Genomic DNA, 13,814 nt, shown 5'->3' with positions numbered 1-13,814 from the left:
TGGGTTTCGAAGGCCAGTTCAGATGGGTACCATGGGAATTTCTGCAGTGAGTCATCAACATAGAAATTGATATTCTATGCAGCTATGAATAATAAAGGACTTCCTTTATGTTTAATACTAGATAACAATAGTAATTTAGCTTAGGGTTGCATCCAATCAAATATGAGAACCAATATTCAACACATCCTAAACCACCATCAAATAATCTGTTAACGTATTGCTTTCATTGAACTGGCTGCCAGTCTTGCCAGTTGCAGTCCCCACTGTGATTGTGCTAACTGAAAAAAATAAAAAAAGATATGGATGCTTCTGAGTGTAGGTGAGCTCCTCTCCAACCCTGCACTGCCCTGCCCCGGGGGGCTGACGGAGGGGGTATTACAGGGTCAAGCAGGGACGGAGGAAGCCCTGCCTCACTTTGTTGGCCATGTAATTCCATGATTGGCTGTATCCGATGCCCTGGCAAAGCCCTCCCTAATGACTTGCCACACAAAGAGACACACACAACATGCAACATCAAATTGAGACTAGTCCGCTCTCATGCTCTCTCTCGCCCCCTTCACCTCTCAGGGGGAGGACAGAGGAGTAGAGGAGGTCTTGGAGAGTTCTCTCCAGGGTCCTTGTGCCTGGCCCGTTTAGAAAGGCTTTAACGGAATTGAACTAAGGGCAATTATCCGGGCATAAAGTCTGTAGGCAGCAGGCACAGCACGGGGATACAAAGTGGAGCTTAGGACCCAGAGGTGTGTGTGGGTGGGTGTGTGTGTGTGTGTGTGTGTGTGTGTGTGTGTGTGTGTGTGTGTGTGTGTGTGTGTGTGTGTGTGTGTGTGTGTGTGTGTGTGTGTGTGTGTGTGTGTGTGTGTGTGTGTGTGTGTGTGTGTGTGTGTGTGTGTGTGTGACACCTTTCTGTGGCCCTTGGGTTGATTCAGCATTAACAGATTTCTTCTCTGATGCACAGTGTTGGTTTGCTAACCGGCTAGTTATTTGGGTAGCTGGTTTGTTGTTTCCCTAGCTAGTTAGGTAGCCAATAAGCAAGCTAGGTAGTTCAGCTATATATGTAGCTAGCTAGTTGACTTACTAAATATCTAGCTAATTGGCTAGATAGCTAGGTAGTTGGCTTCTTAATAATGAGTTAGTTGGCTTACTAGTTCGGTAGGTAGGTTGTTTGGTAGCTACTAAGTTAGATAGGTAGCTATTATTTTTGTTGGCTGAGCTAGCTTGTTAGTTACCTAGTTATAGTCTAGTAATAGTTTCTTTTTTGGTAATCTCTTAGAGAAAGGGGTGGTTTGAACAGATATATGGCAGGGCTAAGGGTTAGCTGGCAGGCTGCTCTGCAGAACAGGAACCCTGTGTTTGCAGCTCCAGTTGTCACAGTTGTCTTGGCCTCGTTACCATTGGCTGATGAGTTGTAGGAATGGCAAGAGAGCTCCGGCAAAGAAAGTCTTTCCTTTTTTTAAAATGTCTTTTAATGTATTTTGGTACTTTGAAATCATTGTGAATTTATGGGAATGTTTAATAATGTAAATTTGTCATGGGGAATCATCATTTTTTAGAAGAGCTGTCTTAGGTTTTGATTGATGCAACCTCTGTTTGACCTGCTGTAGTCTCGACTCTAAGGCCTCCTTTCCTCTCCTCCTCTGGTGTCTCTCTGGTTCCTCCTCTAATGTTCCCTTCTCCTCTCTCTTCCGACCTCTCTTGTTTCCTCTTCTCTCCTCTAACATCCCCCCTCCACTCATCTCCTGCCCTCGCCTCTCTCCTCTCCCCCACCCTGCTCTCCTCTCCCCTCTGCTCCTCCTCTAGTCCCTGACTGTACTGCCCTCGTAAACCCAGGAGGCAGACCTGAACTCCCTGCACTCGCTAATCTCTCTCTCTCCTGCTCTGTCTCGCCCTCTCTCTGGCTCTGTCTCTCTCGCTCTCTCTGGCTCTGTCTCTCTCTCTCTCTTAATTTCTCTCTCTGTCTGGCCCTCTGTCTCGCTCTCTGCCTCGCTCTCTGTCTCGCGCTCTGTCTCGCTCTCTGTCTTGCTCTCTGTCTCGCTCTCTCGCTTGCGCTTTCTCTCTCACTTGAGCTTTCTCTCTCGCTCTCTCTCGCTCTCTCTTGCTCTGTCTCTCTCTCTCTCTCACTCGCTCTCGCTCTCACTCTCTCTCACACTCTCTCGCTCTCTGTCTTGCTCTCTCTTGATTCTCCCCGTGGGGTGCGTTGTCTCCAGTTCCTCCATTGTTCTCTAGTTTTGTGTGTCTCCATTCTGTCTGTCTCTATCACGTCGTCTGTCCTTCCTTCACTGGGATCTGGGGTCACAATTGAGATGTAGTCGTTTTCTAAATGATTTCTTTAAATGCTTGTAAAATCGGTAGAGTCGGTATCAAAGGGTGAGTCACAGGATATTTACATTACATTAAAATTAGTTAAATATCTTCAAATTAATCTTTAAAGTGGGGCCAACAGGCTCAGCTCTGTTCTTGTTAATAAGGGTGTTATGCAACATCAAAAACCTGCACCTTTTCTATGGTAGATAGAGTTCATGTTTTTTTAAAGGAGGACTATACATAGATGATATCAAATATCAGTATATTATATAGGCATATATATATTACTATTTTTGTATATTAACAAATGTCAGCACCGAACAATGCCTTCTAAATGGAGAGAGATAATGTTTAGTAACCCCGCCCCCCTCTTGTCTAGCCACTCCCACTCCCCGGGCTCCATGGCGACGGTGGTGCAGGGCAGCGAGTGGTCCTGCGGCCGCTGCACCTTCCTGAACGCGGGCGGAGCCCCCCGCTGCTCCATCTGCGAGGCGCCGCGCCAGAAGCCCGACCTAAACCACATCCTGCGGCTGAGCAGCGGCGAGGAGCCGCGCTGGGCCTGCCCCCGCTGCACCCTGAAGAACCCCCCGGGCTCCGGGGCCTGCTCCGTGTGCGGCTTCGGCCCCTGGCCCGCCCCCGCCCCGCCCGCCACCGCCCCCCCTCCGCCGCCCGTCAACCCCTCCCCCTCCCCCACCGCCCCCGCGGTGGTGGTGAACGGCGTGCTGCCCCCGGCGGCGGTGGAGCCGTCCGCCCCGGCCCCCGTCCTGCTGGAGCCCCGCGGGCAGCAGCCCCCGCCCCCCAAGCAGCAGGAGGCGGCGGCGGCGGCGCGGCGGGCCGAGGGCGGTGGCGGGGAGGCGGGCGGGGGGGCGCAGGGCGCCGGCTGGGCGTGTCCGCGCTGCACGCTGCACAACACGGCGGTGGCGCTGTCGTGCTCGGCGTGCGGCGGCCCCCGCAAGCTCTCCCTGCCCAAGATCCCCCCCGAGGCGCTGGTGGTCCCGGAGGTCCACACCCCCCTGCTGCTGGGCTTCCCCGTCCCGCCCGCCGCCCCGCTGCTCATAGACCTCACGGACGACTCCCCCCCGCCGGCCCCCCCCGCCCTGTGAAGCCCCGGAGCCCCCCCACCCCTCCCCCCAGGCCCTCGCCTCCCCCTTCACGCCCTTCTCCTCCCTCCAGAACAACCCCGTGCCGCGCAGCCGGAGGGAGGTGCCCCCCACGGGGCGGCCCCCCCACCCCGGCGGCTCCCCCAGCCCCACCTCCCCCTTAGCCGCCACGGCGCCCCCCCAGCCCTGCCCCCAGCTGCGGACCAAACCCAAACCCCAGGCCCAGCCCCAGGAGCCCCCCTACCCGGGCAAGAGGCTCAGCGTGCTGGAGGAGGGAGACCCCCTCCCCCACCACCACCACCCCACAGCCCCCCACCCCCCCTCCTCCTCCACCTCCACCTCTTCGTCCTCCACCTGGAAGTGCCCCGGCTGCGCGCTGCCCAACCCCGGCGGGGCGTCCAAGTGCGAGGGGTGCCGCGGCTCGCGGGCGGGCGCCGACCTCATCGACCTGGTGGGCTGCGAGGCGGTGCGCTTCACCCCGGCCAGCCCCTCCAGCCCGGACTTCAGCACCTGGGCCTGCTCCAAGTGCACCCTCCACAACCCCACCGGGGCGGCGCAGTGCTCGGCCTGCGGCTCCTCCAAGCTGCACGGCTTCGTGGACCGCGAGGCCGGGGCCCCACGCTGCTGCCCCCTCCATGGACCCCCGACGGGGGCCGGCGGCTCGGCCTGCTCCTGCTCCAACGCCACCTCTGGGCACAAGGCACGGAAACAGGCCCGCGCCTTCCCCCCTGCCGCCGCCTCCTCCTCCTCCTCCTCCTCTCTGGAGAAGGCGGGGCAGTGGGCGTGTCCGGCCTGCACGCTGCTGAACGCCGGCCCCGCCAAGAACTGTGTGGCGTGCCACACGCCGCAGCAGTACCTGACGCTGCGCAAGGTGGCCAAGCCACTGAAGAGGCGGGAGAGCATGCACGTGGAGGCGCGGCGGCGCAACGACGAAGGCGAGGCCAAGGAGCTCTGGGAGAACATCGTCAGCTTCTGTCAGGAGGTAAGAGGCGCCGTCGTCATGGCAACGTGAACGCCCGACTCTTTGAACGCGTTGTCTTTCCCCCCCTGGCGTGATGCGTGTTGTGTGCTCGTGGGCCCGTTCTGAAGATGAAGGTTTGGCGCATGACCCCTCTCCAAGCCGGGACCCCTGCCCCGATGGGCTTGGTGGGAGAGGGTCTCCATGAGACGAGGGGAGGAAGTGTTCACTCACATGAGTTCAGTCATGTTTCTTGGAGATGATTGAGAATATCGTGAGCCTGAGGGTTTAATAATATGACGGATTTCCCAGTTTTTGAAGTCCCAAGAGTGATAAGGCGCCAGGCTTCTGAACTCTTTCTTTGATGGTTAATCCTGGGATACAGATCGTTAGCTTTCCCCCCACATTTGGTAGCAGACTGTAAACAGAAACAGAACGTTGCTGCCTGACTCTCTCCCTTTAGCCTCCTTGAGCCTAAGTTAGTGTAGTGGTGAGCCCAGGAACTTTGATACATGATGCAACCAGGATCCAATAGCGAGGGGAAATAGCTGTTTGGTTTAGCTGGTGAGGAAGAACTGCTCACAACACAGAACCTGGGCACAACAACATATACAAATAGAAAGAAAGTCAAACAAACAAAGTATCTAGCGCAGACATTTTGCAAGAACAACCTTCCAAATACTGCACACCTGCAGGGTTTTGGCACACCTGCAACGGCATATTAATTCTAGAATTACATCACCCTGAGAATGTTGTACAATGTGTCCTCACACGCATGCTTAAGGCGTCGTAGCCGGTCTGTTTGAAGAGGTTGGCGGTTCGCCCGCCCTCTCGACCTGTCTGTCTACGACAACCTGCCAAGAGAAGCTGTTTACGGATGTTTGCTTTAGTTAGCATAGCCTGTGTTAGCCGTAATCCCCAGCTGGAGCTTCTCTTAGCCGGCGAGTTGTTTTGAGAGCAGGAAGGTGAACCCATAGGGAGAACATGTCCCACACACAGGAGGAGCAGCGGTCGGTGGTGTAGACAGCGTCCTCAGCTGAAGATGACCCTGTGTAGACTCCACACCTCACTGCCTCGGTCTCACCTGATGACATCTCATCCGATACGAAGGAAAAACGTTCATCAAGTGCAGCTTAAAAAAAATAGTCGAATGATTATAATTCAGGTCAAAAACGATGAACTCTCTCTCAGCAGTTTGAAGGCTAAAGAGAGACGGCGTTAATGAAAGGCTTATATGTAGCTATAGATTGATCCAGTGATCTCTGTGAGGACCTTTCACCCACGAGGAGACCCACGGCGTCAGACCGCGTCAGCGCTGGAAGCTGGTCAGGGGGCGGGGTCAGGGAGGTCACCCTGTCTTGTTCGAGCTTCTCATTGGCCTGACTCGGCAGTTTTGCGCCGGTTCTACTGTTGCCCTTGGCAACCCAGTGGTCTGTCACTCTCTGCCGCTCGGCTGGAAGATAGATGGCATCCTTCATAATAGCAGATCGGTATTAGTGGCGGTGTTTCTGTGGCGTCGTTCTCCAGTTACTCTACACAGACATTCCCCGTCGTCTACTGCTGACCCCTGATTGGTTCTCAGAACATGACAGGGAGATTTGATCCCAGGATGGTTAGGATAGGAAAGATGATGTTGTCCTATGTAATTTATAATTTGTGTATGTATATATATATACACATATGGAATTATATTCAAACACTACACTGCTCCTTCCTATTGCAGAAGTATTGTAAAATGCTAAGTTTGTGGATCTATAGACGCTCCTTCACCTCCATAATCCATTACTGACGTTATGGCGCTTTATAGTACTCATCACATGGATTAGAATTCACGGTGTGTTTACAATATACGACGAGCGATGAACCTGGATGATCCCCCAGCATCGCTTATCAATATCTAGGCTGGGGGGGAGAGAGAGAAAGAGAGAGAGAGAGAGACCCCTCTTTCCTCCTCCTCATAAACACACCCGCAGGGTAGCACCCCATCGTGTGTGTGTGTGTGTGTGTGTGTGTGTGTGTGTGTGTGTGTGTGTGTGTGTGTGTGTGTGTGTGTGTGTGTGTGTGTGTGTGTGTGTGTGTGTGTGTGTGTGTGTGTGTGTGTGTGTGAGGTGAACTTGAGGCTGCTGTATTTTTAGCCTGAGAGCTGCAGCAATTATCTTCCCTGCTGTAGCGAAGACAACCGGCATCGACATCTTCCAGCGAGAGAGAGCGGGAGAGAGACATTCGGACAGACTGTAGAGAGAGAGAGAGAGAGAGAGAGATAGAGAGCCATTTGTAAAGACTATAAAGAGAGAAATGGCAAGACTTAGAGAAATGAATGGAGAGCAAAAAGCAGGGAGGTCTGTAGAGATGAACAGCTTGAGCTCTTCCCAATCTATTCCAAACGTAGTGGTCCATTTGGCTCCAGGGGACTTAAGAAGTCCCAGAGCACCACCCAGCAATGGCTAGCCAGTGTGTAGTCTGGAGTCCTGTTAGCCTGGCACTGGTAGCACTGTGTGTGCCAAGGACACAGGATTAGGTTCCTTCATACAGGGGTCCTGTTTATTTATTCATGGGAACAATGATCAATCTGCCTCCCCTCGCTGTCCTGGACCGGGTCCAGTCCGACACCCGGACCAGGGCCTGGTGGTTCTGCTCCAGGCGGTTCCAGGGCAGCTCTGGGTGTCGGATAGCGTATCTTGATCCCTTAAATGCCCTCTTTAGTGGATCTTCCCAGGCCAGCGGCGGCCATGTTGGCTCCCGGTGCCAGGGGCACTGAGGCGCAGTGTGATGAGGCCCAGGGACTGACTGGATCCTCACAGCTGGGCTGGCTAACTGCTAGCATGCTCTGTGTGTGTGTGTGTGTGTGTGTGTGTGTGTGTGTGTGTGTGTGTGTGTGTGTGTGTGTGTGTGTGTGTGTGTGTGTGTGTGTGTGTGTGTGTGTGTGTGTGTGTGTGTGTGTGTGTGTGTGTCCGTCCTCCATATTCATATCGTCCCTCTGTCTCTCCACCAGAACGTGGTGAACTTTGTGGACGACAGCTTCCCCCCCGGTCCGAGCTCAGTGGGCTTCCCTGAGAGTGACAGCGTCCAGCAGCGAATCAAAAAGTGGCTCCGCCCCCACGAGATCAACTGCAGTAACTTCAAGGACAGAGGAGTGAAGTGGTCTGTGTTCCGGACGCCCCGCCCCTCCGACATCCTGCAAGGCCTGCTGGGAAACTGCTGGTGAGGACACACACTTCAACGAGACGCGGCTTTGAGCTGTGCCTCGGGGGGCCGGAGGGGTCTTGTGTGAATGGGGTCAGGGAGATAGGTCCATCGCCCTTCAGGCCCCTGCACTACAGGGCCCCTCCCCCAGAGGGCCCTCCGCAGTGTTCTCACCTGGTGGGGGGGAGCGAGGAGCCCATTGGGGTGTATAGATAGGGAGGAGGTGGGCGAGGTAGATCACTCCTCTTCCCCCTCCCCCTCTCCCTCACCCGTTCCCTATCTCCCCCCTCCCTCTCTCTCCCTCACCCGTTCTCTCTCTCCCCCCTCCCTCTCTCTCCCTCACCCGTTCCCTATCTCCCCCCTCCCTCTCTCTCCCTCACCCGTTCTCTCTCCCCCCTCCCTCTCTTTCCCTCACCTGTTCCCTATCTCCCCCCTCCCTCTCTCTCCCTCACCCGTTCTCTCTCTCCCCCCTCCCTCTCTCTCCCTCACCCGTTCCCTATCTCCCCCCTCCCTCTCTCTCCCTCACCCGTTCTCTCTCTCCCCCTTCCCTCTCTCTCCCTCACCCGTTCCCTATCTCCCCCCTCCCTCTCTCTCCCTCACCCGTTCTCTCTCTCCCCCCTTCTTCTCCTTCCTCCCCCTACGTCCTCTCTGGATGTCCGTATATGTGTGTGTAAGCTCTCCGTCCTCTCTGCATGTCCTTATGTGTGTGTGTGTGTGTAAGCTCTCCGTCCTCTCTGGATGTCCGTGCGTGTGTGTGTAAGCTCTCCGTCCTCTCTGGATGTCCGTGTGTCTGTGTGTAAGCTCTCCCTCCTCTCTGCCCCCCCTCCCTCCAGGTTCCTGAGTGCCCTGGCGGTGCTGGCGGAGCGTCCCGAGCTGGTGGAGCGGGTCATGATCACGCGCAGCCTGTGTCCGCAGGGGGCCTACCAGGTGAGGCTGTGCAAGGACGGCACCTGGACCACGGTCCTGGTGGACGACATGCTGCCCTGCGACGACTACGGCTACCTGCTCTTCTCTCAGGTAGGAGGGGCGGCACGCGGCGGCGCCCCAGTATAACCGGTTCCACCGGAACGCTCGGTGGCCCGACCAGTGGAGTGACGGCTGTGTCCTCCGCAGGCCCAGAGGAAGCAGCTGTGGGTGGCTCTGATCGAGAAGGCGCTGGCCAAGCTCCACGGGTCGTACTACGCCCTGCAGGCGGGGCGGGCCATCGAGGGCCTGGCCACGCTGACCGGGGCCCCCTGCGACTCCCTCATGCTGCAGGTCAGCTCCACCAACCCCCGCGAGGAGGCCATCGACACAGACCTCATCTGGGCCAAAATGCTGAGCTCCAAGGAGGCTGGGTGAGGGGGCAGGCTTGACCTGAGACAGACTTGAGTTTGAACCTTGTAGACTGACTGAGTTTGAGCCCCTTAAAGACGCTGTAGGTGAGATCAGTTGAAAAGAGGGCGATCAGAACGTCTCCCTCCCTCCGTGTTGCACCCTGCCCCTGTGGTGGAGCTGTGCTAACGCGGTGTGCCTGCATGTGAATGACTGCCGAGCTGGCTCCCCCTGACCAATCCGGGGAAGAGGTGCCCTGATTGGTCAGAAATGAGTGGAGAGCGGTCTTAAATGGCAGTGGTCTCAGGCCCGGTCCGACCAGATAAAGTCTCACAGGGTGTGGCGTGACCCACGGCCCTCTGGTGGCTGCTTGTGGGAGTTCACCAGGTGGTCGGTGGCCCTGCTTAAGATCAACAGGAGTCTGTTGGTTCCGATAGAACTCCGAATGTCAATTGTCCAATCACCTGGCCGAATGCTATCATTTGCATAAAGATAGGATTCAACTTCTGTCCCGCCCTTTCAATGCCACGTGAGGACGTGTCCGATACAAAGTGAATAGAAGGCATGCCGATCACGAATGGGCTGGCCGTTGTACGGGGGTCACAGCATGTCACTCACAGATGACTGACGGCTGTCACTCACAGATGACGGACGGCTGTCAGTCACAGATGACGGACGGCTGTCCCTCACCGATGGCGGACGGCTGTCAGTCACCGATGGCGGACGGCTGTCACTCACCGATGGCGGACGGCTGTCACTCACCGATGGCGGACGGCTGTCACTCACCGATGGCTGACGGCTGTCACTCACCGATGGCGGACGGCTGTCACTCACCGATGGCTGACGGCTGTCACTCACCGATGGCTTTGGCCTTCCTAGTTCTTTTTATTGAATGGAGTAAATGAGTGGTGCCAACTGTACTCAAGTAAACGATGACTCCTCAAGCAAACCACAAAATTCCATACATATTTTAGTGTCATATAAATGATCCGATAATTATATATCATATTATGTTGAAGTATTTTGGTAACGATTTTGAGGCACCACATATTATTAAACAGCCGTTAGTTCTTCTCTGTTCCATATGGTGGACTGAAACAGGTCTGTAGCCAGCGCCCAGTTGCTGGCCGCTAGACGTTTCCCCGGGCAACAGTGTTCCAGTTATGAACCTCAGCGTAATGTAGAGCACCTCCCTCCTGTGATGGTGGATTCAGTAACAACACATCTCAATAGCACTTCATATAGTTTGATCATGTTTTTTCGCTTGTAAGAAAGATCTTTCATATTCAACATGTACTCCTCAATAGAGCCATCGATTGGTCAATATTTCTACACATTAGGGGCATTACAAAGTAACCCAACTTAAACCGAATCCAACAGGATTCACTGTCTGGAAGTGTATCACAGAAGCTGTACCACAGTCAGAAGCAGGTAAAACGCTGTGGCCAGAGGTGCTACCGTGTGGACACACATAGACTGGATAAAAAAAATGCAGCCTATACTGTCTTTCAATATGTGTACAATGGTGGAAGCTGAAACAGACTTGTGCTAAAATGAAAATGAAAGAAAGGGCCTTTTTCCCTTGAGTAAATAGCTCCAGCAGGAAAGACACGATGACAAACTTGAAGTCGTCTAAATTAGACTCACTGAGACGCACTCGGATGCTTTAATATGCATTACGACGCACGGAGATGCTGACCTATTCCCTTTCCCTTCTATCCCTCCCTTTGTGCTTTCCTAAAGTGATCAAGTTATGTTGCAACCATTAAACTGTGTGTGTGTGTGTGTGTGTGTGTGTGTGTGTGTGTGTGTGTGTGTGTGTGTGTGTGTGTGTGTGTGTGTGTGTGTGTGTGTGTGTGTGTGTGTGTGTGTGTGTGTCAGGTTCCTGATGGGCGCGTCGTGCGGCGGGGGCAACATGAAGGTGGACGATGTCGTCTACGAGTCCAAGGGCCTGCGCCCGCGACACGCCTACTCCATCTTGGACGTCCGGGACGTCCAGGGATACAGGTGACCGTCCCCCACACACGCATGCAGGTCACATGACCTGGCCGTCATCTTGATTGTTTAGTGTGTTTTATAAAGTTATACATTACACTATTAAGAAATGCCGGCATTTGATTAATGTTGATAAGACTTGGACATTGCATCAACACATTTGATAAAGAATGATTAAAGTTAATCATTACTTCAGCACGTTGGACGTGCACACAATGCGTCACTTGGACTACTTTGTTATTTTAAAACACCTGACCACGTGCTTTCTTCCTTCCTGACTCCTTCTTCCATCCCTCGTCTCTCTCCCCCTTGCCCCCTTCTCTCCATCTCTCTGGCTCTTGCAGGTTGCTACGGTTACGTAACCCATGGGGGCGGTTCTCGTGGAACGGGAGCTGGTCGGACGAGTGGTCTGATTGGCCGCAGAACCTTCGAAGCGAGCTGATGGCTCACGGCAGCAGCGAGGGAGTGTTCTGGATGGAGTACTCTGACTTCATCAAGTAGGTCTACCTGTCTGTCTGGTCACGTGTTTTTGTGTGTGTGTCTTTCTCTGCATGTTTGTCTGTCTGTGTATGTTTCTGTCAGCCTGTCCGTCTCTCTATCTCTCTGCCTATACGCTTGTCTGTCTGACTGTCACTGGGCTTGTCTCTCTCTCTGCCTAAAGCTTTAGTAGATGGGTTATGAAGAAGGCTTGTTGTCAGGGAGGCTTGTTCTTGAGGTGCTTTGTTGTTGAGGAATCTGTTGTCAAGGAGACTGACAGTAATCTGTGACGGTCTTTTGGGTTTGAGATGTTCTAAGACCCCTGGTAGTGTAGTAGACCATGTTGCCTTGAATATATCTCTCTGTCTCCCACTCTCTGTCTTTCATTCTTCCTCTCTCTCTCTCTCTCTCTCTCTCTCTCTCTCTCTCTCTCTCTCTCTCTCTCTCTCTCTCTCTCTCTCTCTCTCTCTCTCTCTCTGTCTGTCTCTGTCTCTGTCTCTGTCTCTCTCTGTCTCTCTCTGTGTCTTCTCTGTCTTTCTCTTGTGAATAAAAGACCAGATGTGATGACCCGTCTTTTAGACGGTATGTTCTGAGGCTCCTCAGCCTGACCTGGGAGTGGCTTTAGTATAACACAGGTCCACATGTGAGTCCTCCATGTGAACGTCAACACGAGCCCTGTTGTTTTCCCGCCGCAGGTTCTTTGACTCGGTGGACATCTGCAAGATCCACTCGGACTGGCAGGAGGTGCGGCTGCAGGGCTGCTTCCCCAGCCGGGCCAGCGGGCCCATCACCGTCACCGCCCTCACCGTGCTGGAGAGGACCGCCCTGGAGCTGGCCCTGTTCCAGGAGGGCAGCAGGTGACCCCCCCCACACACCTCCAGACTGGAGCACATTCAACATCCGTTTACATTACATTTTACGTTCAGGGCATTTAGCAGACACTGTGATCCAAAGCGACTTACAATAAGTACATTTGTCCGAAGAAGAAGAGACAACAATATATCGCTGTTGGTACACTAAAGATATTCATAGAGGGGGCAAAGCGCTAACAACCTGGGAAAGGTTATCCCATTTCCCGTATACAACAAAGATAGCTAGGATTAGATGCTACACAATGCTAAGTACTATTGTTAAGTGCCAGGGGGAACAACATACAATAAGTGTGTGGGATGGGGGAGGCTGAGCAGAGTCCAGGTGAACTCTGAACAGGTTAGTCTTGAGTCCGGGGGTAAGCGCACTAGTTCTGTTAATGATGTGGATGGAAGGAGACTTGGAGACCGGTTTAAGCTGATCAGGGCTGGACCAATGGGGAGGGGGGGGGGGGAACCACAGAGGTCCAAGTCTTCTACATCCATCTTTCTGAATATACAGCCCACATCATTTATTGAATTCATATTTTGATAATGAATTACTTCGTAAGCTTTATTATTTTTATAAGTTCTTCATTGATTTGTCTTATTCATGCAGAGCACCTGTCCAGGTTACCATTAAGTCATTCCTCTGAGTCTGCCTAGCAGCTGAACTAGCTGCTCAGCTAGCATGTGCATGGTCTGTTTAACGAGCCGCTACATTGCCTGCTCCCAGATGCTACTTTAGCGGCTACATAGCGTGCTAACCCAGCCCTCCCCCCCTCCCAGGCGCTCGGACACAGCAGACAGCCACCTGCTGGACCTGTGCATCATGGTGTTCCGCGCCTCGTTCGGCGGCGCCAACAGGCTAACGCTAGGGCGCCTGCTAGCCCACAGCAAGCGAGCGGTCAAGAAGTTTGTGGGCTGCGACGTGATGCTGGAGCCCGGGGAGTACGCCGTGGTCTGCTGCGCCTTCAACCACTGGCAGATGAACGCCTCTATAGGACCGCCCACTCCTGGTGAGGCCCCGCCCACACCCAGATATTGGCATTTTGTCACATGTACTGCTGCACAAAACAATATACATGGTTATATTTATCCTCGTGGAGATTTGTATGTAGAGTTTGTGTGTGTGTGCCTTTATGTGTACGACTATACTTTTGTGTGTTTGTGTGTACAGACACACGTGTGTGTAATGCTTGTCTGGTGCGTTTGTGTATTTGTTAAATATTGCGTTCTTAGGAAATGTGTGTGTGTGTGTGCGTGTGTATATTGTTTTTGTGTGTCTGTATATAAATGTGTATTCATGTGTGTGTGTGTGTGTGTGTGTGTGTGTGCGCAGTGTCCAGCCCCACAGCGAGCAGCGGCAGTGGGGGCGGGGGGGCGTGGCGGGGCCAGGACTACCCGGCTCACATCCTGGCGGTGTACAGCTCCCGGCAGGTGATGGTTGAGCAGGTGGAGGTGACGCCCACCACCCTGGCCGACGCCATCATCCTGCTCACCGAGAACAAGGGGGAGAGACACGAGGTACGAGCCCACGCACACCGTCTGTCTGCCTGTTCTCTGTTCTCTGTCTGTCTGCCTGTTCGTCTGTCTGTCTGTCTGTCTGTCTGTCTGTCTGTCTGTCTGTCTGTCTGTCTG

General features: G+C 54.0%; 1 protein-coding gene across 1 annotated transcript in view; it reads left to right on the top strand.

The window, feature by feature from the left end:
- capn15 (calpain 15) overlaps positions 1-13,814 on the top strand; it is a 31,687-nt gene that overhangs the window by 16,952 nt on the left and 921 nt on the right. Inside the window, 10 exon segments of the mRNA XM_056576887.1 lie at positions 2,678-3,383; positions 3,385-4,380; positions 7,349-7,557; positions 8,373-8,556; positions 8,653-8,876; positions 10,735-10,860; positions 11,193-11,345; positions 12,021-12,182; positions 12,963-13,192; positions 13,516-13,700. Of these exon segments, the coding sequence (XP_056432862.1) occupies positions 2,678-3,383; positions 3,385-4,380; positions 7,349-7,557; positions 8,373-8,556; positions 8,653-8,876; positions 10,735-10,860; positions 11,193-11,345; positions 12,021-12,182; positions 12,963-13,192; positions 13,516-13,700 (3,175 nt within the window).

The sequence above is a fragment of the Gadus chalcogrammus genome, chromosome 18 (genome assembly GCF_026213295.1).
Source record: "Gadus chalcogrammus isolate NIFS_2021 chromosome 18, NIFS_Gcha_1.0, whole genome shotgun sequence".
NCBI lineage: Eukaryota > Metazoa > Chordata > Actinopteri > Gadiformes > Gadidae > Gadus > Gadus chalcogrammus.
This window is presented reverse-complemented; position numbering and strand designations above follow the sequence as displayed.